Source organism: Solanum pennellii, chromosome 5 (genome assembly GCF_001406875.1).
Source record: "Solanum pennellii chromosome 5, SPENNV200".
Lineage (NCBI taxonomy): Eukaryota > Viridiplantae > Streptophyta > Magnoliopsida > Solanales > Solanaceae > Solanum > Solanum pennellii.
Window position 1 is genome coordinate 8714420 of NC_028641.1, and position 26495 is coordinate 8740914.

Here is a 26495-nt window from a genome sequence, read left to right on the forward strand (position 1 = left end):
AATAATTATTTTTAATAAAAAATTTAAAAATATTTCTTAACTTTTTAAAAATAATATTTCATAATTTATTTTAAAAATAATTTTTTTTTATTCTTTTAAAGAAAAATATTCTTATTTTTTATCTTGTAGTTAAATTAAGTTAAATATTGTTTTACCTTGTATTGAAATTTTTTTTTTACTTACATTCATTTTTTTTCTCTTTTATTTTCCTATTGAGTTTATTTTCTTTGTCTTTCATTTTGATTTTATTTCATATGTCTTGTATTTAAAATAAGTTAATTTTGAACGAATATCAAAATACGTAAAGAAAATCAAATAAAACATAAAAATATTAAAATATTAAAATTAAAGGACACTTTTAAATTATTATTTTTTAAATACACACAATTTATTAAAAATAATCAACAATGAAAAGATAATAGATTAAAAAATTTAAAGTGAAAACAAATTAAAATAAATATTTTACAAAGAAAAAAATAAAAATAATTAAATATGTATAAAAGAATTTATTGATAAATATGTGTACTAACTATTATAAAGTGATTAATTAAAAAATTATATATGTCTAATTTGTGCATTCATCACTTGCCTTCAAGACAGCGTGTACACTCTCTATGATATGTCAGCATTCGTGGTTTATTTATTCTATTTTAAATTAATTTAGAAGAATAATATAACTCAAGTTAATTTTAGGTATCTTTGAAATTCGATGATAGTGTAGAGAGTACTATGAGTTTTCTCCTAAAAATATGTAAAATAATAAGAAAAACAAATTGAGACAAAAATATAATATTTTCTTATATATTTATATAAAATAAAGTAAAATTAGAAGAAGAATTTCAATTTTACCTTGAAGAAAATTGAACTTGGGACCAACCAATATACATCAAAATTGTTCATTGAACATTAATGTCAAAAACTTTGGGATTACTACTAGCCTTAGGTATAGTAATATACAAGACACCATCTTTAACCACAGCCTTAATCTTTTCAAAGTCAATATTTTCAGGCAAAGCAATTCTTGTATTATATTTTCCATAGCTCTTAGCTGACCATTCTTCCTCTTTTTCATTATTCTTCACCATTTTTTCACCTTTTACAACCAACATTTTCTCTTCTAACCAAACTTTAACATCTTCTTTGGTCATTCCTGGCATGTCAAACCTCATTTTGTATTCTCCTTCATTTTCTTTTATCTCCCATGGTGTCCTTCCCCTTCTGTACCCGATATCATCGGTCGATGGCCCTGTAATCGAGGTGAATGTAACGTACAATCAATAAATTAAGCCGATTATCAGTATTTTCGATACAGATTATAGCTACATACATATAAATACCAAGTTCGAATAAATAATTTTGTTGAACGAGTATAGCTATATATACATAAATATTAAGTTCGAATAAATAATTTTGATATACTTTTGATTGGAAACGAAGGAAAATGTTTTTCAAAAAAAGAAAACATTTCCTAAAACATAGAACAACAAATGAGTTTCTTATTTATTTTTATTTGTTTAGAAGTACATTATATAATTAACTAAAAATCACCTAGCATTTATATATTATCTAACAGATCAAACATCTAAATATTTACTCCCCATATTTCAGTTTATGTAACACCTTTTATTTCTCACGAGTCAAACAATTCAAATTTGACTGAAAATTTATGCACTACGTAAAAAGTACTCTTTTCATTTTAAATTAATTAAATTTTGATTTTTTTTATTTTTCAGATCAACTTAATTACTCACTTTAATTACAAGATTATTAAAATGATCTTCTAATTTTATCCTTAATGAAATTAGTTATTTAATTAATGTTTTATTATTTTAATTATAAATTTAACATCGATTAATAAGGATAAAAATGAAAAATCATGTCTTATTTATGTCTTAATTTTTTTTCTTAGATATACAATACCTCTATAATTCAGTTAATTTGGAACAAAAATAGTTGTACAAATCACAATAATTAATAATTTAAAATATTAAAACATCCATGAAACTTTATAATCAAAAATAAATATATTAAATCTCAAAATCCGAAAAATGTTACAGCAAATAAAATGAAGTAATTATATATTACCTAGCAAAAAAGATAATACATTATCTAAAGAGGCGTATAAGCCAGAATATAATGGGGATTTGTGACTTAGGATTGTGATGGTCAAAGAGGTGGAACCAGGGTTGGGGCAAATCAGTAGGTGGGGGATGCAATAAATTTAGATTTGTTATTCTGCTCCCATTAGAAAAATCTTTTTTTTAAAAAAAAAATATTTTTTTAAAAAAAAAATCGAAAAAATGATTTTCTTCCAATTTTAAGAATGAATTTAAAAACTAAATATTTACTATATATACCTACAACCCAACCTCCATTAAAAGCAAGAGGATCCTCCATGACTCTGTCCATGGTGTCCATCATTTGTTGGACTGTCCTTGCTGTTGGAAACCTATCCCATAACCCTGCCACAAAATAAACATAACAAAAATCAAAATTACTAAATATGTAAAAGTTTTAGTTACAAAATAGCCCAAAACTAGAGACAAGTCAAAGATATATAATTTATTTTTATTTTATTTTTTTTATAATTTTCATTAAATAATAACCCAAATAATAATAAACCTATTTATATGTATAGGACTTCAACTATAAAAATGGTTTGTGCATATTGGCCACCCCCTTTTAGAGAATTCATCATCAAAGACTTTGACTTCATGTGTTATGATCAATAAAAATAACATGAACTTCACCTAGGACCTTCAACTTTAGAAATGAATAAATATTTATTTTGTATGACAATTTTATGTCTAACTTAGTATTATATATATGTATAATTTTATATAAATTTAAATATTTTAATATAATTAAAAAATATAAATATCAGATGAAGTCAAATTAAACGAGATATTTTTACCTTATACCAAAAAATTAAAAATAAAAAGTGGAAAAGAGGATGTGTTGATTCTTACCAACAGGGGCCATTTGGGGTGTTCTTTTTCTAGGTTGAGGAGTCTTGTTTTGTCTTTGTAAGTGATCAAGATTATGTCTTTCATCAACAACCATGACCTTCAATTTCTTATAATTACCTTCATATTTTCTACTAGAAATTGGAAGAGAGTAGTTGGAATATTTTGGATTGTTTGAAAATAAAACAGGTTGAGAAATTGGATATCTTGATAAGCAATGAGCCATGTTTATAATTATTATTTTCTTTTTTGAAGTTTCAAACTCAAAATAAGAATAAAGAGCAAATGTGAGTGATGAAAATATAAAGGGTAGAGAAGAATAATCTGGAAATACTAATGTTACTAGACTCCTCTAGAACTTCTTTAAATTCTCTTGGATTGGTTTAAAAAAAAAAAGTATGGGCAAGAATATTATTTTACCATATGATTTGTAATTTTTACTTGTAATTAATTTCCCATATATCAATTTGTCTTTGTTGACATCCAGAAAATTCTAGGATATTGGTAGAAGGTACATGATGAGTCCAGGACCACATATTTGGTGACTTAGTGTGGAGTTTTAGTTAATGATTCTGCTTTTTTATTTATTTATTTTCTGCCTTGCATATTCGAATAAAAATATTTAAAAAACAGCTCTTTATGTGCTAATACATGGCCAAATTAAGGATTGGAAAATAATTAAGAACTAGTCTTTTAAAAGTTTTATATAATTTCTATTATATTATATATGATTATAGGTGCCATTAGACAGCGCTTACTTGAGGAAAAAACAACAAATTTGTATATAATTTTGAAGAAAAAGTCTGAAATATATTAGAATATCAATTGAAATTGTCGTATAATAATTTAAAATTTTAAGCAGAACCTATTATCTTCTACATTATTTAATAGTATATTTTAAATATATATAAATATTTAGCTGGACAAGTTACTATTTATAATAATACAATATTTATGACTTTCGAATACCTATATATTTTTAAAAATATACTATTAAAATAGTTCAAACATATTTCAAATTCTTTTCCTATTTTTATCAGAAATCTACATGTATATTTTTATTATTTTATTATATATAGTATAATGGTTAAACATACAATTTGGGAGAAAACATAAGTCATTTGCATTTTGCCCCTATTTTGTGCTATTTTTAATTTTACCTGTTAAAGGTAATAACTTTTTTTTGGTAATATAACTTATATTTTTATATTATAATATTATATAAATTATGCTTGAAGCGCGTTCTTAAAGAACTTATGCCCCCTCTAAAAGCAGATGTTTGACTAATAACGATAAAAATCAATTAATATGTAAAAGATAAACCATGCAATTTAATGACAAAAATAAACCTTAGAAACTCTATAGACAATCCAAACCCACGTACAAATAATCAAATATGTTCGTTCTAATACTATATTTGATCTCAATTCATAATTCAAAATATTACCAATTGTGTGCTATAATACTATTTTCAACGATATCACATAAATTATCAAACACATAAACCTGTATATTACTTTTTCGTAATTATTGTTTATAATGTTTCGATTATAATATCACATAAATTATTTTCAAACACATAAACCTATATAGAGATTTTTTGTACTTAAAGTGGAGAATCCTTTAGAAAAAAGACTCTGATCTCCACAAATAATGTAGTAGAATTTCACTGAGCATGTATATTGTTGTACATTTCTTTGACGTAATTAATTATGCTCCCTCGATAATTTCACTTTATTGGTAGTTCATTTATATTTCATACGTTTATATGTAAAGAAAATATAGCTATAAGGTTAAAGACAAATATTGTGGCTGGCAAAGATATTCTAGGTCACATCATTAATATTTTTATTCAAACAAACTATAGAACCATCCATACAACAAACACCAAGAGAAAAAAAAAAGAATGTTGATGATTAGGCCTGGATTGTACAAATTGAATCGAATAGATATGTCAATATACTCAACTTGAATAGTAGAAGCTTATGCTACTCGTTCGGATCCTCCAAAAATGCAGTCATACATACGAGTGTATGATTCTTCAAAGGCTAAATATTTTTTGAAAGATGAAATTTTTATTGACCGTTATAGAAAATTGTCTTGTAAGTTGTCGAAAAGATCCCAATTATGAATTGGACTAGTTATCCAATTTGGGAAAGGATCTTCAACTCCTGGATAATACATATCCAAAGTATGTGAATTTTGGAACATTTCCAAATTATTACTCTCATTTATGCTTGAACTAGATGTTGAATTTTGTTGCTCTTGTGTATACTCTAATGTTTTTTCTGGCACCACCTTCTCATTAATCTCTTCACTAACTTGTTGCTTAATATCATCATTATTGATCTCTTCAATTGGCTTGTGAGTTAGAGGGTCTATGCCAAGAAATTTTAGCTTTTTCTTGATTCTTGTATTCCAATGATTCTTGATTTCGTTATCAGTACGTCCTGGAAAATGTCCTGCTATTTTCGACCACCTGATATTTTTAAAAAAGTAAAATTGGTAACGTGAAAAATAACGCAAAGATATCAATTGTTCAAAAAATATATAGATGTGCAAGGTTATTACCTATTGCCAAGTTGAGAATGAAGCTTGATGATCATGTCTTCCTCTGCTTCAGTAAGTGCTCCTCTTTTAAGGTCTGGCCTTAGATAATTTATCCATCTTAATCTACAGCTCTTTCCACATCTCATTAGCCCTTCAAATATCATCAATTAATTATATTCCATCATATTACTTTATTCTTTTAAAATTTTATTTTTACAATGTCAAGAAAGGAAATCCAAATATTTATGTTATATAGTGTGAACAGATAATATTAGATCAATTGTTTAGTTGGTATAAATATCAAATCTAGGTAAATTATTTTAGAATAATTACGAAATACTCTTTTCAGTTCATATTAATTAAATTTGTGAGGGCATGCAACGCATACTCCTAAAGAAGAAGAAAAACAGACATAAAGAACGCCATTTTTTACTTTTGTCACTTTTTTCTTAAACTATTCTTGGAAATAGAAAAAATTAAAAGTAAATCAGAAGTATGAACAATCAACTCTGTGTCGAACTTATCACCTAGAAAATATAAAAATAAAAGAAATTATCAACCGACAAATCTCTTGAACAATGAACTAGAGGCACTTAGCTTACTATACGAGAACAATAGAGTAAAAACGATAAATATTTACACGCGATAAATGAAATAATTCAACACATTACGTGTGTTGTTTTATTAATTTAATTTGTTACCTGCTAATTTTGGTACAAGACGCCAACATTGTATACCATTATTGAGAATGAAATTCATAAGCTTATGATCTTCTTCAATTGTCCAAGGACCCCTTTTGAGTCCTATTTTGTCACAACAAGGTTGTCTTCCCATTTTAATTAATTTTTTTTTGCTACAATTAAACTTTGGATTAGTAGCCAAACAAAAAATGTAGCTTATAAACAAAAGCAAAGATTCTGCCAACTCAACTAATAATTGAGGAAGAAAAAAAGAATCAAATAATTAACCTTACTTATTTAATAATTATATATTGTTTGGTTTTCCTTATCATTGCTAACAAAAAATGTACCATTTATTTATTATTAGAATTAAGAAAAAAGAAAGTAACAGACGTGACTTCTTGTCGTTGACATGTTTTTATATATACCCACGATGTTTTCTCCAATTGAATTTTGCAAAAAGTAAAACATTTTAAATTTATCAAAAGATTCTTAAGGTTGCCTTTCAGCTGGCTTTTGTTACATTTAATGGGAGGCAAGTCCTTTTCTTCTCCTCTTTTTATTATTTTATTCCAGTATCGAAAACACTTTTAAATTTCATGTCAAATATTAATTTTATTTTCGAATTATTGATTGTACTTTTAATTAAAAACACTCCTTTACTTGACTATCGAAAATTATATGTACATCTGATCTTGCAATATGAGTAAAATATACTCTTAAAGTTTCACCAAATTTAAAGGTGCTCTCAACATTTGTGTCGATTTCTTTATTAAGAGTCTCATGTTTCTACAAGAGTTTGAGATCACTTGCAATGTCATCTGGCAGATTGAGATGTATATAAATTTAGATTATTAAATAGAGAAGTGCTTTTCATAAAATTATCAATAATTTGAGATGAAACCTATAATTCAATACTTCTCTCTTAAATGTATTTATTAAGTATTTGAAGCTTTTTGATTCAACTAAAGGCTAAGGTGTTCTACTTTAATTTATTTATGTATTTTTCTTTACCTTATCCCGTGCATCAAATCTTAAAGTGATTCATTTTCTCAATATTTTTAGTGCAATTTGTAGCAAACATTTATTATAATTTCATAAGCCAAATATGAATGCTTGTTAAGCCCATCATTATGTGTTCATTTTTATCATTGATTTTTGTTGACAACTTCAAGTTTCGTGACTGTCAATTGGTTAATTAGGTTGACTATATATATTAATCTCCAACGATATGATTAACTAGAATATGCTCTATTAGATAAACCATCTTATAAGTACGTCAATTTTATATATTTAAGGCTTTTAAGTTCTAACACAATTAAATATAAAAGTATAATTCTTTAACAACTTAAGTTTTTATATGAGATAATCAATTTAACATGACAATCAGTGCAAACAGGGTTCTTGAGATTGAATTTTATCACCACTCGTATTAAAAAGAAGTCCCACGCGTTTGACTAATAAAAAGAGTCTTCTCCTTTACTTTGGTTATCGATCTTATTATTTTTGTTGTCACTATTATTCTTTCTTTAAGATTTTCATCGTAGCTTCTCCGCTCATGTATATTTCAAATCTATAATTTGAAATGTTTTTTCTTAAATTAATGGTTTATCAAAATAATATTTTTATACTCGGTAATCTTCCTAAATTTCACTTATGGAATCACAACATATATACATAATATTGTTGCTTCGAATTGGAATTACAACATATATACATAATATTGTTGCTTCGAATTGTTTAAATCTATTTTAAAGTCTTTCTCTTATTTTTATTAATTTAAAAATCTTGTGCTTTTTTAGTTCAAAATCTTGCTTTACATGCCTTGTGCTTTCACCGGCTTTATCTTTGTGTATTTACTTTCTTTTATATACATTGTGAAAATTACATAACATCAACTATACCATACTTTTGTTATTTTCATTTAATACTTTCTTCCATTTTAATTTGGGAAAAATTATTTGTTCTGTTTTGGTCAAATACGAAGTTTACAAAAATAAATAATATAATTTTTTTTAATCTTAAATTAGTAATATGCAGATCTTGTGCACTTAACATGTTGTGCGAAATGTTGAATATGAGAAGTTATTAAAAAAGAGACTTTTTTCTCAAACAGACTAAAAAAATAAAATAAATAATTAAATTCATCTGAATCTCTTTTTAATGAAAATTTTTCAGAATATGATACTTAGAAACTTAAACTATTTATTAATTAGCAAAGGCAAGAAGAGACAGAAGAACAAAAAGAATAGTTGTATGGAGATATTGTTGTCTGAAAGAGATTTAGATGGCTTTCATGATTCAAGTACATAGTCAGTATTTGAATAATGAGTTCAATGAATTTGTAATTTCCTTTCTGTACATGGACCATGCTTTATTTTTTATTATATTAAGCAAAAATGATTGAATATTGAGATGGTTTAACTAAAGACAATAAAATAAGAGTGCACTCACAATATCAACTTAATTAACGTCTTCCTAGTTTAGAAAAAATTCAAACCGTTAAGAATCAATAATCTGATAATAAAAAATATTAAAACAGCTTTAAAAACTGCTAAATCAATATGCCATTACCAATAAACTAATACCTTTTTTTTTTTCAATTCGAGTTATCAATTTCGATTCCCCTTCTAGCCCCAGCCAAGAGCCCAACTTTGTTAAAACCAAAGTTGATATCTAGCGCATCCTTTCCGCCAATCACTATTACATCCAATTATTGAATCTAATTCAGCTTCTTGTTAGGATATTAACTTTGTCAAGTCATAATTTTTTCTTTTCGCGTTGATTCAATCTCTAAATAAAATTGATACTTTCAAGTTGTCTTCTCCCAATAAGTGTCATCGCATAAAAATGGGTGTGATGACACTCGTCTTATCCAACCAAGACAAATTAGTCTAAAATTCAATCATTTTAATAAAATACAGAAATAAAACAAAAGTTCATAAACAATTACTAATACGAATGACAAATCAACTTAATTCAATCTCCAAAACCTAGTTGTCACGTGCATAAGCCTGTAATCTAATGTAAATGAAAAAAATCACTAACTTAATTTAATTATATGAAATAAATAGTATAGGGTCTTAAATAAATGATCATTTTAGTCCATTAACAATCAATTAAGTCAATTATCTACAATATCCATCAATTAATTAACTCACGTTAAATGTTCAATTCTAACCTTCCGAATAATTACAATAAATATCTGCGATCCCTAATTTAAAAGTTTACCGCATTAAAAGAAATCTTCTTAGCCAAGTGATGAAGCTCGAATAGTTAGAACTAAATCATTACTGACAAGTAAGTTGTTCCTTTTGTTCACCAAATCAACATTAATTTGCTACTTCCCAGAATATGTCCACTTTCTGGAGGACGTTTCTTTAGTTCACATGATTTTAGAAGTTAATTATTAGCGGCTATTATAACTCCGGCCGCAATTCTTCCTATATACTTAACTTTTAATATTAATATTATAGTATATAGTATATTTCTTTGAGAAAAAATAAAAGATAATTATATAAAATGACAAATTAATTATGTAAAACAAATACAGTAGTTATCGTTTGATTTATTTGTGTTTCATAGTAAACTGTTTGTCAGTCACCTTTCTTCCTCATATTCTTGCTCGCCACTATCCATCTCTCGCTCCATGTCGCTCGCCTCTCTCGCTTTATACAATAGAAATGTATAAATTATGTTTTTATTTATATAAAGCGAGAGAAAACTGTATACATACAATCAAATACGTATATCTCCGTTCTATATACTTATAATCATACAATACAAATATTTTCCTACCCGTCTCTTTGCCTTTCTATCTTTCTTGTTTTATACAAATTCAAATTGTATATAATTTCTCTCTTTCTCGTTTTATACAATTCGATTCAATTGTATACAAACTCAAATTCTATACAGATATACAAACACATACAATTGAATTGAGAGACTAACAACGATTTATACAAATGAGAGGCTAACGCCAATTTATGCAAATGGACTGTCAGCGTAATTATACAAATCTGAAGAGGAGCCAACAAATTATACAATTGCTTCTTCTGTATATATGTATAGCGAAATAGGCATAACTTTCAACTATATATGTATAGCTAATTATACATATATATATATTTGCTATGGAGAGTAATTATACAAACTTTGTTATAACATACAAATTTGAATTTTATATTTGCTATATGTGAAAGTTACCCAAAAAAATTAGTTATTTGCATTTTGCACTCTAGAAGGACTTAATGGGCTCAAATTCATTGATGGTGTAGGCCCAATTCTTAGATAAACAGGCTACTTGGATATATCATCAGAAAGAAATTAGCTAGCTAGTATGATAAAGTTGGAACTTTTACTGTATATAGTTTTCCATTAAAGTATTCTCTTTGCTTTTGCTTAAAAACATTTTTAAGTCTTCTACAATTGAGATACAATTTAGGTGCATGCCTATTTGTATCACTCTTTGAAGTTTTGAGTCTTGAACTTATAATCGTATTCATAGTATAATTTTAGTTACTGGCACAATCGATTGATTTTTCATATGATATTTAATATTTATATTGAGGCTCGCGTAAATTTAGATTTACATCAAAAAATATCACCTTAACTAAAAATAAAACGTTTTCTATCAAAAATGATTATGTAATAATTAGACTTTGAATCTTAAATCTCTTATTAAATATAAAAAAGTACTTGCACCTGGCAAACAAAGTAAGACTAGAATATTTGTACAGCCTTTGAAATACTATATTCCCTGAATTATAAAGTTAACCTAATATTAATCCAATTCGACGATGTGAAGAAAAGTCAAAAAAAAATAAAAATTATAGTGATACAATGCTTATAGACTTGCTGTCAATTTCCAATCAATTGTTTATTAGTCTAAAAAGATTCCATTTAAAAGCATTAGAACAGTCAAAATAATTACTAATCACTTAATTTGCACAACAGTAATAAAGTTGCTTTAATTATAAAATTTTACTTGTCTATATCGAATTGCGTTATCGTACTTTACCTATCAGTCAATAATATAAGTGAAAAATTGTGATTACAAAAAAATATATCACTAAATTATCAACGAATATCAAAATTCTAATTTGTAATTTTAAAATACAATAAGTTTAATATTAAAAATAATATATATTAAACTTATTAAATTTAAATCTTGAATCCGATCAAATTTCTAACAATTTAAGTTACGTTCTCCTATTCAGACATGCAGACATAAAGAAAAGTCAAGATTTTTAGTGAAACTACGTTGTCCATGAAAGACTAATAAGGTTCAAATATGTAAATGCAAAAAAGGAAAAAGTTCAAATATGTCATCAAATTTTTAAAAATGCTCATTTATATTATTCGTTAAAATTTTGACTTATTTATATTATTTTTGTTAACGAAAAAGCTCATTCATGTCATTTTTCTCCGGTTTTGCAAAATCACCATTTTTTACACGCGAAACAAGATTTAACATTTTTCTATTGGTGTTTTTGAATCAAATGTGTACTTTTTGCTTGTTTTTCTTTAAAAACACCAAGAACATAGGAAGAACATAATCAACTCCCAAATTTTCAACATCTTCAATTCTTCTCGAAATCATCTCAAATTTCGGCTACATCATTAATTTCTTTTTTTTTTTTAAAAAAAACTAAAATTCTAACATCATTTGTAGAGTTCAAAAAATTCACCCATATTTAAAAAATGTATTCCAAAAACGAAAATCAGTACCAAAATTTCAAATTTTCTTTGATTCTTGGTTTTGTAGTTTTGTGCATTAGATCTTTGTTTGCTAGTTTTTTTTTGAATTTATGAAGTTGTGGAGAATCTACCATTAAAGAATGTTGAAGCTTTGAAACTTTGAAACTTTGAAGAATTTCAATTGCGTCTTGTTGAGTTAGGTTGAATTCGAGCTCAAAAGAAATTGAGTTTTGGTATCTAGCTCAGAGCGAAACTACTCTTGATATTTGAGGCGATCCGTGAAGAATTAAATAAGTTTGAAATTTGAGAATTGTTAATGTTCTTATGTATTCTTGGTGTTCTTAGGGATGTAGAAGCAAAAAATGTACATTTGATCCAAAACACCAATAGAAAAGTGTTAGACCTTGTTTGGTGTGAAAAAAATGATTTTGCAAAATCGGAGTTAAAAAAAAGGGCATGAATGAGTTTTTTCTTTAACAACACTGGCATAAATGAGCCAAATTTTGAAGAAATGACATAAATGAGTCTTTTCTAAAAGTTCGATGACAAATTTAAGCATTTTCCCTACAAAAAATACTAAGATAACTTTTTCATATTTTGTTGGTGAAGATTGTTAGTTTTATGACCCACTCACATTAATATTATTTTGGTTTAATATTTAATTACTAACTAAATTCTAATTCTAATTGGATAAGTGAAGAATTGGGAAGTGGGAAAGTGGAGACTTTACTTCAACTACCCTTTGAGTCTTCCACTTTACCAATTACCTCTTCCAACTATCAATTATCTCAACTAAAACACACTTTATTTAAAGGGTCCTCTCTCTGCCATAAAAATATAGTCTTATCTATCAAAGTTATATATAAAGTATAAGACAAGAGAGAGAAACAACTTCTAAAGAACCAAAAGAAAAGACTTCCACTCAATTAAGTCAAGAATTATAATGGCAGATTCGAGTATGTATTCTTGACTGAAATATCATAGTATTAAATATATGTGAAAATCATATAATTCTACGATCCTGAATAATTGATAGAATTTCTAAATGTTAAATTGTTTATGTTTTCACAATCATTAAAAATTCTTATAAAAATGTAATAAATTAAAGTTGAAATTAAATACATAAAAACTTAGATTGATGTTTGTATATTTTACTCTATTCAACAATATAACTCTCGACTTGTCACATTTAGAATGCAACAATCGATAACGTTGTGTGGTTCAAGCAACTTCGAACTGTTTGAATCCAAATTAAAACTCCACCGACAAGAGTACATTCCTTCAACATTAAATTACTCTCTTTTACAGTGAAAAACTGAAGATATGTAATATTTTCTTTTGTCTCAATTCTTTCTTTCACTACATTAAGCCTCAAAATATAAACACAATATAATATTTTTTTTATATGCGACATGATACTAATTATCATCTATTTCTCATCCATAAAACACAAGGAAAAAATTCATCCTTTATATAATTTGTAGTATATATAGCAGGGCAATTGATAGAAAATAATGGAAAACATGTCATGGTGATTACATACACTTTAATAATCATTTTCTCCTCTTTATGCCTACTAATATATGCACTTAAAATATTAATATCAACAGCGTATAAGTCAACATATTTGCCTAAACTTTAATAGGTAGAGTTATTCAGTACTATACTAATAATTGATAGAAGTAATATAATTGGAATTTCCTTTTCGTGGCTGCCACGCACAACATCAAATGTCTATTTTTCTAAATTTTATATATTATTACCTTGGACCCCAAGAATTAACATGTTATATAAAGGAGTTCATCATCATTAATTCATAACACCTCAAGGAAAAAAAACAACATTTTATCTTTGTGAATCAATATTGTGAAAATTAATATTTCTAGTTCTTGTTTCTTTGAAAGAAAACAAATTATGAGCTATAGTAAGAAGAAAAATAGTGATTTCTCTTCTTACTTAAAGTCATTTTTTGTGTGCTTCTATATTAAAGATGATGATACTAGTAAAGTTGTGAAAGATTCAAGTTCTAATGGTTCATATGGACCAGAGAAAACTATGATATCTGCAGCCAAACATTTCTCATCACCTCATAAGGTCCGGTTGATTTAGAGTCGATTTTATGAGTTTGACTGAACTCATTATTTTCGACTTAAGTCTATGTTGTACACATAGAAAAGAAGATTTCGAATGCATGTATATACGTGAGAAGATCACACTGAATTCACAAACTCTATATTTTAAATTCTGAATTCACGCACGGGTGTCCATATAAAGGGTTATCATATTGTATACGCAAATAAATCATGAAGTTCTTTGTGTTCTATTTTTGTAAAGTTTAGCCATCAACGCAGGAATCTTTCTGGAAATAAATTTTGCTTTCTCCCACATATATGTGTTTGGAAGAAAAAATGTAATTAATCTAATAAGTTCAAATGTCTTTTTGTTTGTGTTTTCAAGATGGACAAGCTTAATATGCAAAATCATTAATTATTATTGTTGATTTGGTATAAGAGTGGAATATTTCAAATGATATGAGATTTTTTTATGGTTATTCCATTTTCTTTTCATCTTATTATACTGAGGAAATTCCACCTTATATTCGAAATGTCAGCCTAATTAAACTAATGATAGAAAATCTAATATTACAACTTATTAGAAAATAGCTAATTACTAGTATTGTTATTTTTACCAATGAATTTTTATGAAATTATAATATGTACTTGAAAGCTTATGATAATATATAATTGCAAATCTTTATTTATAAATTAGAAACACAGAAATATGCAATTTATTAATGTAGAATCATAATATTTCAGTATTTTTTAATCTACTATGATTTGTTTATTTGCTAAGATTATATAAGAGTCGAAAAGTTTTGATAATTTTCTTTCCTTTGCTAACCCCATAGTTAGAATAAGCAAGTTCCGTCTGGGGAAGGATAAATGAAAGATCAGAGAATGATAAAGGTGGAATGAGATCCTCTGATTTAACCCCTTTAGTTAAGACATTCAATAATTGAGTTTTATATATATCTTAAGTAAGCATTTACAAGAGGTCTTATGATATATTATGAGTGATCCATCTTTAAAAAAAAAAAAAAAGAACACCATTTAAAAAGTTCCAATCACTTGTTTCAATAAAATTAACTTAGATTTTAAATCACTGAAATGATGCAAGTATTGCAGAACCAAGTCAACAAAAAATGTTCATTCTAATCAATAATTGTAACTGATATAATGTGTCAGTATCAAGAATACACAAACACAATCAATACTAAATAATTTAATTTACATTCCTCTTCTACTATAATCAGACACGTGAATACAAAGAAAAGTCAAAAAGATATTTCTCTAGTGATAAGAATCTATTATTTTTCATTCAGGATAAGAATTTATTACTAAAAGTTACTTTCTGGCCCCTTCTATTTTCTTTACCGCCACATAACATAAAATATCTAATGTTTTTTATTTTTTACTTTGGTCATCGATATTATATCATAATATAAAATCATAATATGGCATCATGATATAGAATTATAAGATAAAATTAAAATTTTATTTGAACATGCAATATGAAATTTTTGTGTTGTATATTTTTCTATAAACATAGAAATTTCATAACTTGTAAAATTATTAAAATAGCTCCAATAATTATCTTATCAAATAAAAATTATAAATAATGAATTATTACAAAGGTATTTATTCTCGACTTAAGTAATTGTTTCATCTACCTTTAATTTAATAAAAAAAATTGAACATAAATTGTAGTGTACTAGTTTTTGATATAATCCTCCCACATAGTACAAACAATTCTCTCAAGTAGAACTTACATTTCTCAATCATGTGATTGACAAAACGAACCAACATTGTTAATTTGAGTCAATTGTTGGTCAATATCATCTCCAACTATGTTTTCATGTTTATAGACCATAAATGTTTCATCACTTTAACAATCAGTTGTTGTGAGTTAAAGTGACTATATGTTGGTGAGAATAATAAATTTTATATCGGTAAGAATAATAAATTTTAAAAAGTAATGATGTGTGTCACGCCCCGAGTCTAGACCCTGGACGTGGCCGATACCCAATGACCATTGGTGGTCTTGAGCGAACCGTTAACCTGACTTACTTAACTCAGCGGAAGACTTAATTAAATTATGGAATGAGAACAATCTTAAAAGAAATACTTAAAACATAATTGTCTGGCCAAAAACGACACTTAAATTCTCATAGCAAAACATCTGCAATTCAAGGAAGAGACTCAAACTGACAATCTGACTGTCTATGAAGCCCCTACAATACTAAGATGGATGTTGGGAAAGACCCCTCAACATCCTATAAATGAAAAACTAGAAAGCGAATAAAAGTGTCCTTCAGAATGCAAGTAGGCTCACCACTGACTCTAAAGCTCAACTAGATCAACTAGACGCTGGGTGCTGATCCTGGTTACCTGCGTCTGCATCATAAGACGATGCAGGCCAACTGACATCAGTACATTGAATATACGAGTATGCGAGTTGAAATGTTAAGCCACAATTTAAATCTTGAAAGGATCAAGAAGAACTTACCTTGGCTCTGGTCAACTCATGAAATACTAACTCAATATAAAGTAGTAAGAACCCATGCAATATATAATAAAAACTTGGTAAAAACAGAGTAAACAACTTAGTTCATTAAAGATAGTACAATAACAAACTCAACTTTACTTATAATGAAAGCAGTATAGTTTTCGTGGGAGATTCTTTAACAAACAACCATCACTATGAGCCTAAAGATAGTACAACGTCTTACCTCACGTTGCAAGAGGACAACATCCACCAGTCTATGCTAAAAAGCACTAAGGAATCATCTAAAAAGTATGATCTTTTCTCTGTCCATGTTAGTTACATGGTTTATGAACACTTGAATTGTTATGAACTCAAGTTCCCATAACGATACTCGATACTACTCCCAAAAATAATTAGCTCATGTGCTTTTAAAACAACTTCTTCTCTGATTTGAGGTGATTGCTCAAACTTAGATTTAAAAGCTCTCTTGAAAATCATATTTTCCTTTATCTAAAACTAGCCAAAGGCTCTGTGGAAGTCTAGCTTCCTTTCTTTCTCAAAATGTGAAAACATTAGTAACTCTTAGGGACTATTTAGTTCCCTTGTAGCTTTTGAGAAACATAACCACTCTTTGCTCTTTGCTTTACTTGAAACTTAACTCTTAGGGATACTTAGTTTCCATACAACTTTTGAGATTTAAACTTAACTCATTATTCTTTGCTCAACTTGTAGCTTGAGCCTTAAAACAAAGTTAAAATGTTTGTTTAAGACTCTTGAAAACTTTAAGAACTTACTTTAACTTGTTTCTTAACTTTTAAACTTGACTCTTAACTTCGTTAACTCTGATCTTAATTTTCCTTGAATTGAATTATGAATTCAAGGATCATGATGTCATGTTTCTAGATGATTTCATGATGTTTAGATGTAACTTAGAGTGTTGAAATCAACTAAGAAACATAGATACATCACTTAGGAACTAGTACAGAAAGATGGGGAAAGATTGAGGTCTCCAGGCGTCCTTGGCGCTATGAGAGGCGCGGGGCGCCAAAATTTGACAGACGGAATTGTCCTCGGGTGCTCTAGCTGGCGTGCCGCGCAAGAGCCTGACGGACAGAGTCTGTCCTGAGCGGCTCTGGTTGGTGCGGCGCCCCAGAGCCTATCAGACGGAATTTTCGATTCTTCTTCTCCGATTTTTATTTCTAAACCTTCTAAACTCCCATAGATCTTTTTCCAAACACTTTGGATCACTAATATTCTCATTATCCAATCGATTAGATTCGTAAAACAACCTGAAAATACGAATAGAAAACAATTAAAGGTATACTCCAACTCAAACAACAAGAGTCCAACAATTGTTCATCAGATACTTTCTATGTTCATTCAATCTACTCTAAATGCGCTGAATTAAACACATTGGCGTGTGGGTGAAAGACCCAACACAGAAAGATCTCACATATTTTATAGGGATCACTCCTGACGAATTTCACTCGAAGATCTTGGCATTCTTGATAAATTCTTGGCCTTTTCTCCTTTCTCCTTCTTCTCTTTTCTTTTCTCCCAAGCCCAAGCTTATTTCAATTTTCTAAAACTAACTTAAGGCTTGGTTTTACCCCTAATAAACCATTAAAACAAATTAGGAAATAGTAGGGTGAAATGACTACTTTACCCTTACTAAAATTCGATTGAACTTTCTTCAATCCAACAACACAACTTTCAATAGGCATATCTCCCTCATACGATATCGAAAACGCGCAAACTCGGCGGCGTTGGAAAGATCTTTCCAAGGGCTTTCCAACCATATACAGAACTGATTCTAAATCATCCCGAGCTAGAAGTTATGACCTTTTAAAAATAGCCAAAAACTCACTTTTTACACTTTGGAAAATTTTTCAGATTTTTAGCCCATTCCTAACTATTTTCAGTTACGAGATGTTACAATTTGATTATACGTCTTATTTACATATGAATTAAATGGTTGTAGATATAAATTTGAGGTTGTTTTTAACAAAATATAAACTTGTGGATCAATTTTTTTATTAAAATATCTCAAATCATGATATGGAATCACCAATAATTCCATATCATGCTTTTTGGAGAGTATGGAATTATATCTTATGATATGAAATCATGACACTACACCATTTCAGCGTAAAATCGCATGTCCAAACGTTGATTTCATCTCATAATACCATATCGTGATATGATATCGCATCACCAAACTCCTACTTAATTAAGAGTAGTGAAATTTTAGAGGAGAAGAGAAATGACTTCACAGAATAGCAATATGTTATAAATCAATTAAATCTGCTAACTGAAAACGTGTAGATACATATGATGGACTAATCATTCCGGTTAGGGTCGACTCAACAACATTAGGGGCCTAAAGCGAAATTTATCATATGTACTTTTATTTAAAATTTATTTTTCTATCTATTTTAGATGCAAAATCATTAAGTATTGTTTTATAATCAATTTGTTTAGCTAATTCATTCAATCTATCATTGAGACATTGTTGATCTTAAAGAAGATCTAATCAATTTTAATTTCGAAAACAAGTTGGTTGAGGCAACGATTACAGAAACCATGAACATTATCTTATAAACAATATGTGTATTTGAAAAAGAATCAAAATTTTTATTTGATTGATTATTTTCATTACTTAATTATTTTCTACTTGTATTTTTTCTCTTTAACAATTTTAATTCAAAAAATAAATGTAAACCATCAATATCAGAATAATAATTATATGTTTAAGAAAGTTCAATGTTAAGACAATATTTTTAAAAATCATCATCTAGTAATCTCAATATTTTATCACTAAATAGGAAATCAAAAATGCTTTTATAAGCTTCAATTGGTTCAAATCTATTTTAAAGTGAAAAATAGTTTGATCTACTCAACAAATATAAAGGTAATCAACTCTGAAAAATTATTCATATTTTCATCAAATTGTTACTTACGAAAATCAAATTTATATTCATCTTATTTGTAATTTTTTTAGTAAAAATTATAGCACTCATAATACATATAATTTATTTATTTTTTTAAAAAATAACATATATAAGCCATTATTTCCAAAAAATACGCCCCCTGCCCCTCCCCCCCAAAAAAAAATATATGGGGCCTCAAGCATGTGTTAGCTATAGCCTCATATTCTGCTTTTGTTGACGATTTTGATTGTTTCTTTAGACTTCCACGAGACGAGAGAAATCCGATTCACAAAAGGCCTTCAATATTGTAAGATCATTGGTGAAACAAAATAATAAGCTTTGATATAAATATAGGATTGTTTTAATAAAATATAAATTTGTGGATTAATTTTTATATTAAAATATCTTAAATCATGAGATGAAATTCTTATATAATTTCATATCATGATTTTTGGAGAATATAGAATCACATTTCATAATATGAAATCATCGTAAAAATCGCATATCCAAATAAAATTTTCGAGGCTTGTGCATAAATTGACTTAGTGTATGAAAATAGAAGACTATGTCACGGTCTGGTAATGGTAATTATTAACAATATAATTATGATTAGTTGTGTTAGTTATGTTAGTTAGAGTGTTAGTTAGATGTCACATCAAGTTAGTTAGATTTTTGAAAGTTAGTTAGTCACATTTTTTGTATTTCATATCTTTTGTATTTGTTGGATATATGATTACAATTCTCTTGTATATATATGAGAATCAATATACAGGAAGAGTAGAATTAATCTTCCACAATTCAACACATACGATGCTCACTTCTTCTTCTTCTTCTTCTTCTTTTTCTTCTTCTTCTTCTTCTTCTTCTTCTTCTTCTTCTTCTTCTTCTTCTTCTTCTTCTCCTTAAATCGATTGTTATGGTTCCAATCTGTTTTGGTGTAAATCACCATTGTTGATCAGTTTGATATGGTATCAGAGCAAGGCTACTCTTGCTACTTTTGATTTGAATCTGTTGTTGGTTTCTTCTTGTTTAGTTGTTTTTCCTGTAGTCCAGTCGATCCTTCATCATGACAGAACCTGAAAGTGCTCCTTCAACACAAGGAACCTCTGTTAATGGTGATGCACACAACACTCTCTACATACATCCTTCGGATAGCCCTGGTATGGTGTTGGTTCCAACTCAATTCGATGGAACAGGATACAGATCCTGGAGAAGAGGAGTTATGCGAGCTTTGTCAGTGAAGAACAAGCTTGGATTCATTGATGGCAGTTGTGTTAGACCAACTGCAAGCTCAAATCAGTTGCATCAATGGCAGAGATGCGATGACATGGTGACTTCCTGGATTTTAAACTCTCTTACCAAGGAAATTGCAGATAGTGTAGAGTATGTTGGTGATTCAGTGGAACTTTGGAAGGAACTTGAAGATAGATATGATCAAACAAATGGAGCAAAGCTATATCAAATTCAAAAGGAGATTAATGATCTCACACAGGGAAATTTGGATATAACAGTCTACTACACCAGGATGAAAAAGCTTTGGGAAGAATTGAGCACTTTGAATGCAAAGAATCAGTGCTCTTGTGCTTGTAGTTGTGGAGCCAAGGATGGATTATACAAAGCAGAACAAGACAGACGTTTGATACAATTCTTAATGGGGATGAATGAAGTGTATACTGTGATAAGAGGCAACATTCTTATGATGAGTCCTCTTCCAACAATGGCACAAGCCTTTTCCTTGATGATTCAAGAGGAGAAGCAAAGGGAGTTTAAACCTGCTAATCAAACTCCTATGGAATCGATCTCCTTGAATGTGAACTCTTCTAATAATAGTGGAAAGGGATCAACAGGAAGAAACTACAAAACATCATTCTCTAATGAAAACTCTGGCAATACTTCAAGTAACAACAATTATGGAGGATCCAACTATTTTTCAGCTAACAGCAACAATAGAAGTGCTATGGTTTGCAGTTATTGCAAAAAGACAGGACATGTCAGGGAGAGATGTTATAAGTTGATTGGATATCCTAGCCAGACTAATAGGAACAATGGATCTCATGCAAGGCAGAACAATAATAATGAATATAGAGGAAGGAGAGTTGTAGCCAATGTTCATGGATCATCTGATGGTGTGGTATCTGCACAAAGAGAAGAATGCATGCAGAATAATCAGAATCAAATGGTTACATTCACTAAAGATCAATATGATAACATGATGAAACTTTTGCAGAATTTTCGAGTTGAAGGAACTGATTTAAACAACTCAAACATGGAAGCTGGTTCTGTGAACTTTGCAGGTACTATAATATGTTCTTCATCTATTGATTTTGGCAATCCTTCATGTGAATGTTTTAAATCAAGTGCTGACCTATGGATCATTGATTCGGGAGCATCAAACCATATAACCTTTAACAAATCCTCTCTTACCAATGTTCAAACCATGTCTTACCCTATGCTTGTCTCTTTACCCAATGGATACAAAGTTAAGGCGATAGAATTTGGAGATGTAGTGATCACATCTGGAATTGTTCTACACAATGTGCTATATGTGCCTTCTTTTAAATACAATCTGGTGTCAGTTCACTCATTAACTCTTTCAATGAGAAGTGTTATCCTATTCACTAGTGTTTCTTGTTTACTGCAGGCCCCTTCAGTGAAGAGGCCTCAGGTGCTTGGTAGTAGCAGAGAAGGACTCTATTTTCTTTGTTCAAAGTGTCTGAAGAACCCTGCTAACTTCACCACATGCTGCTGCATATCTCACAACAATCACAACTCTTCTTTGTCTAGCAATAATGGTCAAGCCACAAACAAAACTTTACATGATAATAACAAATGTAATAGTCATACTGTCTGTTCTTCTACTTCTGATACTGTATCTGCTAAACATAGTGTAGACCTATTGTGGCATAATAGACTTGGCCATGTGCCTTTTGTGAAAATGAGGAAAATATCTACCATCCCAGCCAGTTTCTCAAACAAGCAACCTTTTATGTGTACAATCTGTCCTATGGCAAGACAAGAAAGATTGCCCTTTAGCCAAAGTGTTACACACTCTAATTCCATTTTTGAGCTTATTCATATTGATATATGGGGTCCTTACCATACACCTACACATGACAATTACAGATATTTCATCACCATAGTAGATGATTTTAGTAGATCAACTTGGACTCATCTGTTAAGCACTAAGAGCAATGCCTTACAAGTTCTCAAAAACTTTGTAAATATGATAGAAAATCAATTCCAAACCATAGTAAAAATTGTTAGATCAGATAATGGACTTGAGTTTAATAACAATGAAACCAAATCTTTCTTTCAATCCAAAGGTATAATTCACCAAAAGAGCTGCCCATATACACCTCAACAAAACAGCATAGTGGAGAGAAAACATAAGTATTTGTTAGATACAGCAAGAGCCCTTCTATTTCAATCAAAACTTCCCATAAAATACTGGGGGGAATGTATACTTACAGCAACACATCTTATAAACAGACTTCCTTCAGTCTATTTGAAGAACAAATGTCCTTATGAGATCCTATACAAAACAAAACCAGATTACAGCAAACTTAGATCTTTTGGTTGTTTGTGCTACCCAACATTACCCAAAGTTCAGAGGGATAAACTACAACCTAGAACCACTCCTCATGTGTTTGTAGGTTACCCCTTTGGAACAAAAGGATACAAAGTAATGAGTCTTGCCACAAAAAGGATACATGTGTCTAGGGATGTAGTGTTCCATGAACATCTATTCCCTTTTACATTGACTCCAGATAAATGTGTTTTTCCTTCTATTCCAAGTACAAACTCTACAAATAACAGAACTGTTTCTTTAGATTTTTTTGATGATTGTATTGATTCAATATTTGATAGCACTTTGGTAAATCAAAATACAGATGTGCTTCCTACTTCTACAACCTTATCACCTAGTTCCCCATCTCATAACAGAATTCAATCACCCTCTCCCCCTACATTATCACACAGAAGATCACAAAGAGAAAGCAAGATTCCTTCACATTTGAAAGATTACATCTACTCAATTCCTACCCTAAAGACTCATATTCCTACCACACAGTCCATTCCCATTGATAAAAATTTCTCTTTGAATGCCATGTTCACTAAACACCATCACATTACTCCCAATGATATTGCATCTAATAGTCAAGCAATGGTTCAAAACATTTGCCATGATAGTGAGCCTTTATCTTATGAAGAAGCAGCCTTAAGTCCTGCATGGCAAAGTGCCATGGTGCAAGAGTTTGATGCACTTTATGCAAACAACACTTGGAATCTTGTAAAATTACCTGCAGGAAAACAGGCAGTTGGATGTAAATGGGTGTATAAAGTAAAGCACAAGTCTGATGGTAGCATTGAAAGGTTTAAAGCCAGACTAGTGGTTAAGGGCTACACTCAACAGGCTGGTGTGGATTATACAGAGACCTATTCTCCAGTGGTTAAAATGACCACTGTGAGAACCTTAATTGCTTGTATGTTAAAAGGGGTTGGGAGATGTCTCAGCTTGATGTGAACAATGCTTTTCTTCATGGTGATCTCCATGAAGAAGTATACATGAAACTACCACAAGGACTTGCTGTGGATGACTTGAACTTAGTGTGCAAACTAAACAAATCTCTTTATGGTTTAAAACAGGCTAGTCGACAATGGTATGCCAAGTTAACTGAAGCTCTATCACTCAGAGGATATGTACATTCCCATCATGATTACTCACTCTTCCATAGAAAAGTTGGTGCCTTAGTTGTCTTTGTGGCAGTCTATGTTGATGATATTATTCTCACAGGAACAGACACTGCTGAAATTACACAGTTAAAGGCCTACTTGGATGATACTTTTAAGATTAAAGATCTTGGTCGATTGCATTACTTTCTAGGGATGGAGATACTTGACATACCAGGAGGGGTACTTGTCTCCCAAAGAAAGTTTGTATTGGATTTACTAAAAGAGTATGGTTGTTATGGTCAGAGTTCACTTACATCCCCTCTTGATCCAAACATCAAACTAAGGGCCAAAGAAGGAACTCCATTGCCTGATCCTACATACTACAGAAAACTAGTAGGAAAATTGAATTTCCTTACTAACACTAGACTGGATATAGCATTCAGTGTTCAACACTTGAGCCAATTTATGCAAGATCCCAGAACTTCACATCTACAGGCAGCATTTCATCTTCTTAGGTACTTGAAACAGGATCCAACTCTAGGCCTTCACCTTTCCAAAGATTCTGATTGCTCAATCAGAGCATATTGTGATTCAGACTGGGCATCTTGTCCAGACTCAAGAAGATCAGTTAGTGGATACTTGGTTCTACTTGGGAACAGCCCAATCAGCTGGAAATCAAAGAAACAAGAAACCATCTCATTGTCCTCTGCAGAAGCAGAATATAGATCCATCAGGAAGGTAGTAGGTGAGCTGGTTTGGCTTCACAGGTTGACAAAGAAACTAACTATATCTGATTCTTCACCTATTCCTGTCTTTTGTGATAGTCAGTCTGCCATCCACATAGCTCACAATCCTGTTTTCCCTGAGAGAACCAAGCATATTGAAGTCGATTGTCACTTTGTACGCAGCAAATTTCAGGAGGGGCTCATTTCACTGCATCATATTTCTACCACTGAGCAGCTAGCAGACATACTCACAAAGGCTCTCACTGGAGTTAAACATTCAGCATTACTCAACAAGTTGGCTGTGAAATCATCACTGCCAACTTGAGGAGGGGTATTAACAATATAATTATGATTAGTTGTGTTAGTTATGTTAGTTAGAGTGTTAGTTAGATGTCACATCAAGTTAGTTAGATTTTTGAAAGTTAGTTAGTCACATTTTTTGTATTTCATATCTTTTGTATTTGTTGGATATATGATTACAATTCTCTTGTATATATATGAGAATCAATATACAGGAAGAGTAGAATTCATCTTCCACAATTCAACACATACGATGCTCACTTCTTCTTCTTCTTCTTCTTTTTCTTCTTCTTCTTCTTCTTCTTCTTCTTCTTCTTCTTCTTCTCCTTAAATCGATTGTTATGGTTCCAATCTGTTTTGGTGTAAATCACCATTGTTGATCAGTTTGATAGTAATAATAGTCTTCTTGATAAATTTTCATCGCAGTGGTTCATATTTTTGGTTACGATCAAATTCGCTTTTTTTTGTGACAAGTTAGAGCTTCTCTCTTTAGGACATTTTGAATTTAAAGTAACATATTAATAAGAGAAAATACCATAAAGTAAGCTTAATATCTATTTTCCAGTAATGCATTTTTTTCAATCATTTCCATTCTTTTCTTGTTTCTTACTAGTATTTTTTTTTTGGGAGATTAGCTTTTGCAATTTGGTGTGTTCGTGGTGGGGCGGGGCCAACTAATTTTACTAGTGGAGTCTCGAAATGCCAGAATGTAGGCATACTTTTACCCAGAACTATTAATATTTTTGATAAATCCTTAACTTGTCCTAAATGACTAATATTTGAGTTAAACCAACCTAGCTATTAAATAACAACATACTCATTGCAATTTCATTTGTGCCGCCTAGGGAGAGTAGGATGTTCGTCTTACCCGTACGATTGTACGTGGAGTGTGGGTGTTAGAAAGGTTTGTTTTCGATAAACCACCAGCTCGACATAAAAGACGAAGAATTTGAAATATCGTAGTAAGAAAATATGACAACAAATAATGAGACAATATATCAAACATAAACTTTGACGACTTATTAATGACAATAGCTTAATTATATCACCATCGAAAATGTATTTTTAGTAACAATTAGCACTTTGTATGAATATCCCTAAATTAAAGTTTATAGTGATATTCGGTTCAATGACAATTAACTAATGCTGGTAAGACTTTTGCACTCTTTATTAATATGTATATTTAATTTATTATCATTAAAAGTTACTTTTGTTGTACTGAAATACGAGCAACATATAGTAGTATATATAGAAGAAAAAGAAACAGGAGGAATAACACTCATGCTACCTACTAATCTTTTAAGAATCCGACACCAAAAAGATAAAAAGAAATTGTTAAAAATTCCAAAAGGATATCAAATTATTTTTTAACCAAAACGGTATATAAATTTTCTTTTTAATAGTTAAAGTAAAATAATTAATAATTAA

The 26495-nt window shown here is 29.5% G+C and overlaps 2 protein-coding genes across 3 annotated transcripts; both read right to left on the reverse strand.

Moving 5' to 3' along the window:
- Positions 1-815: 815 nt before the first annotated feature.
- On the reverse strand, positions 816-3377 carry LOC107019940 (small heat shock protein, chloroplastic-like). Of its 2 annotated transcripts, none has more exons than XM_015220295.2 (3): positions 2970-3377; positions 2358-2462; positions 816-1246 (listed from the first exon to the last, which is right to left on the reverse strand). In XM_015220295.2, exons 1-3 carry the CDS (start codon positions 3190-3192, stop codon positions 897-899), a joined length of 678 nt encoding a protein of 225 aa, XP_015075781.1. In that variant the 5' UTR covers positions 3193-3377; the 3' UTR covers positions 816-896. The 2 variants fall into 2 exon arrangements, with proteins under 2 accessions (XP_015075781.1, XP_015075782.1); XM_015220296.2 differs by having other exon boundaries at positions 2370-2462; positions 2970-3295.
- A 1484-nt stretch (positions 3378-4861) lies between these two features.
- LOC107020064 (transcription factor MYB20-like) lies at positions 4862-6378 on the reverse strand. The gene is made up of 3 exons (XM_015220394.1): positions 6218-6378; positions 5538-5667; positions 4862-5445 (listed from the first exon to the last, which is right to left on the reverse strand). The coding sequence occupies exons 1-3, from the start codon at positions 6348-6350 to the stop codon at positions 5052-5054; spliced, it is 657 nt and encodes a 218-aa protein (XP_015075880.1). The 5' UTR covers positions 6351-6378; the 3' UTR covers positions 4862-5051.
- Between the last annotated feature and the right edge of the window lie 20117 nt (positions 6379-26495).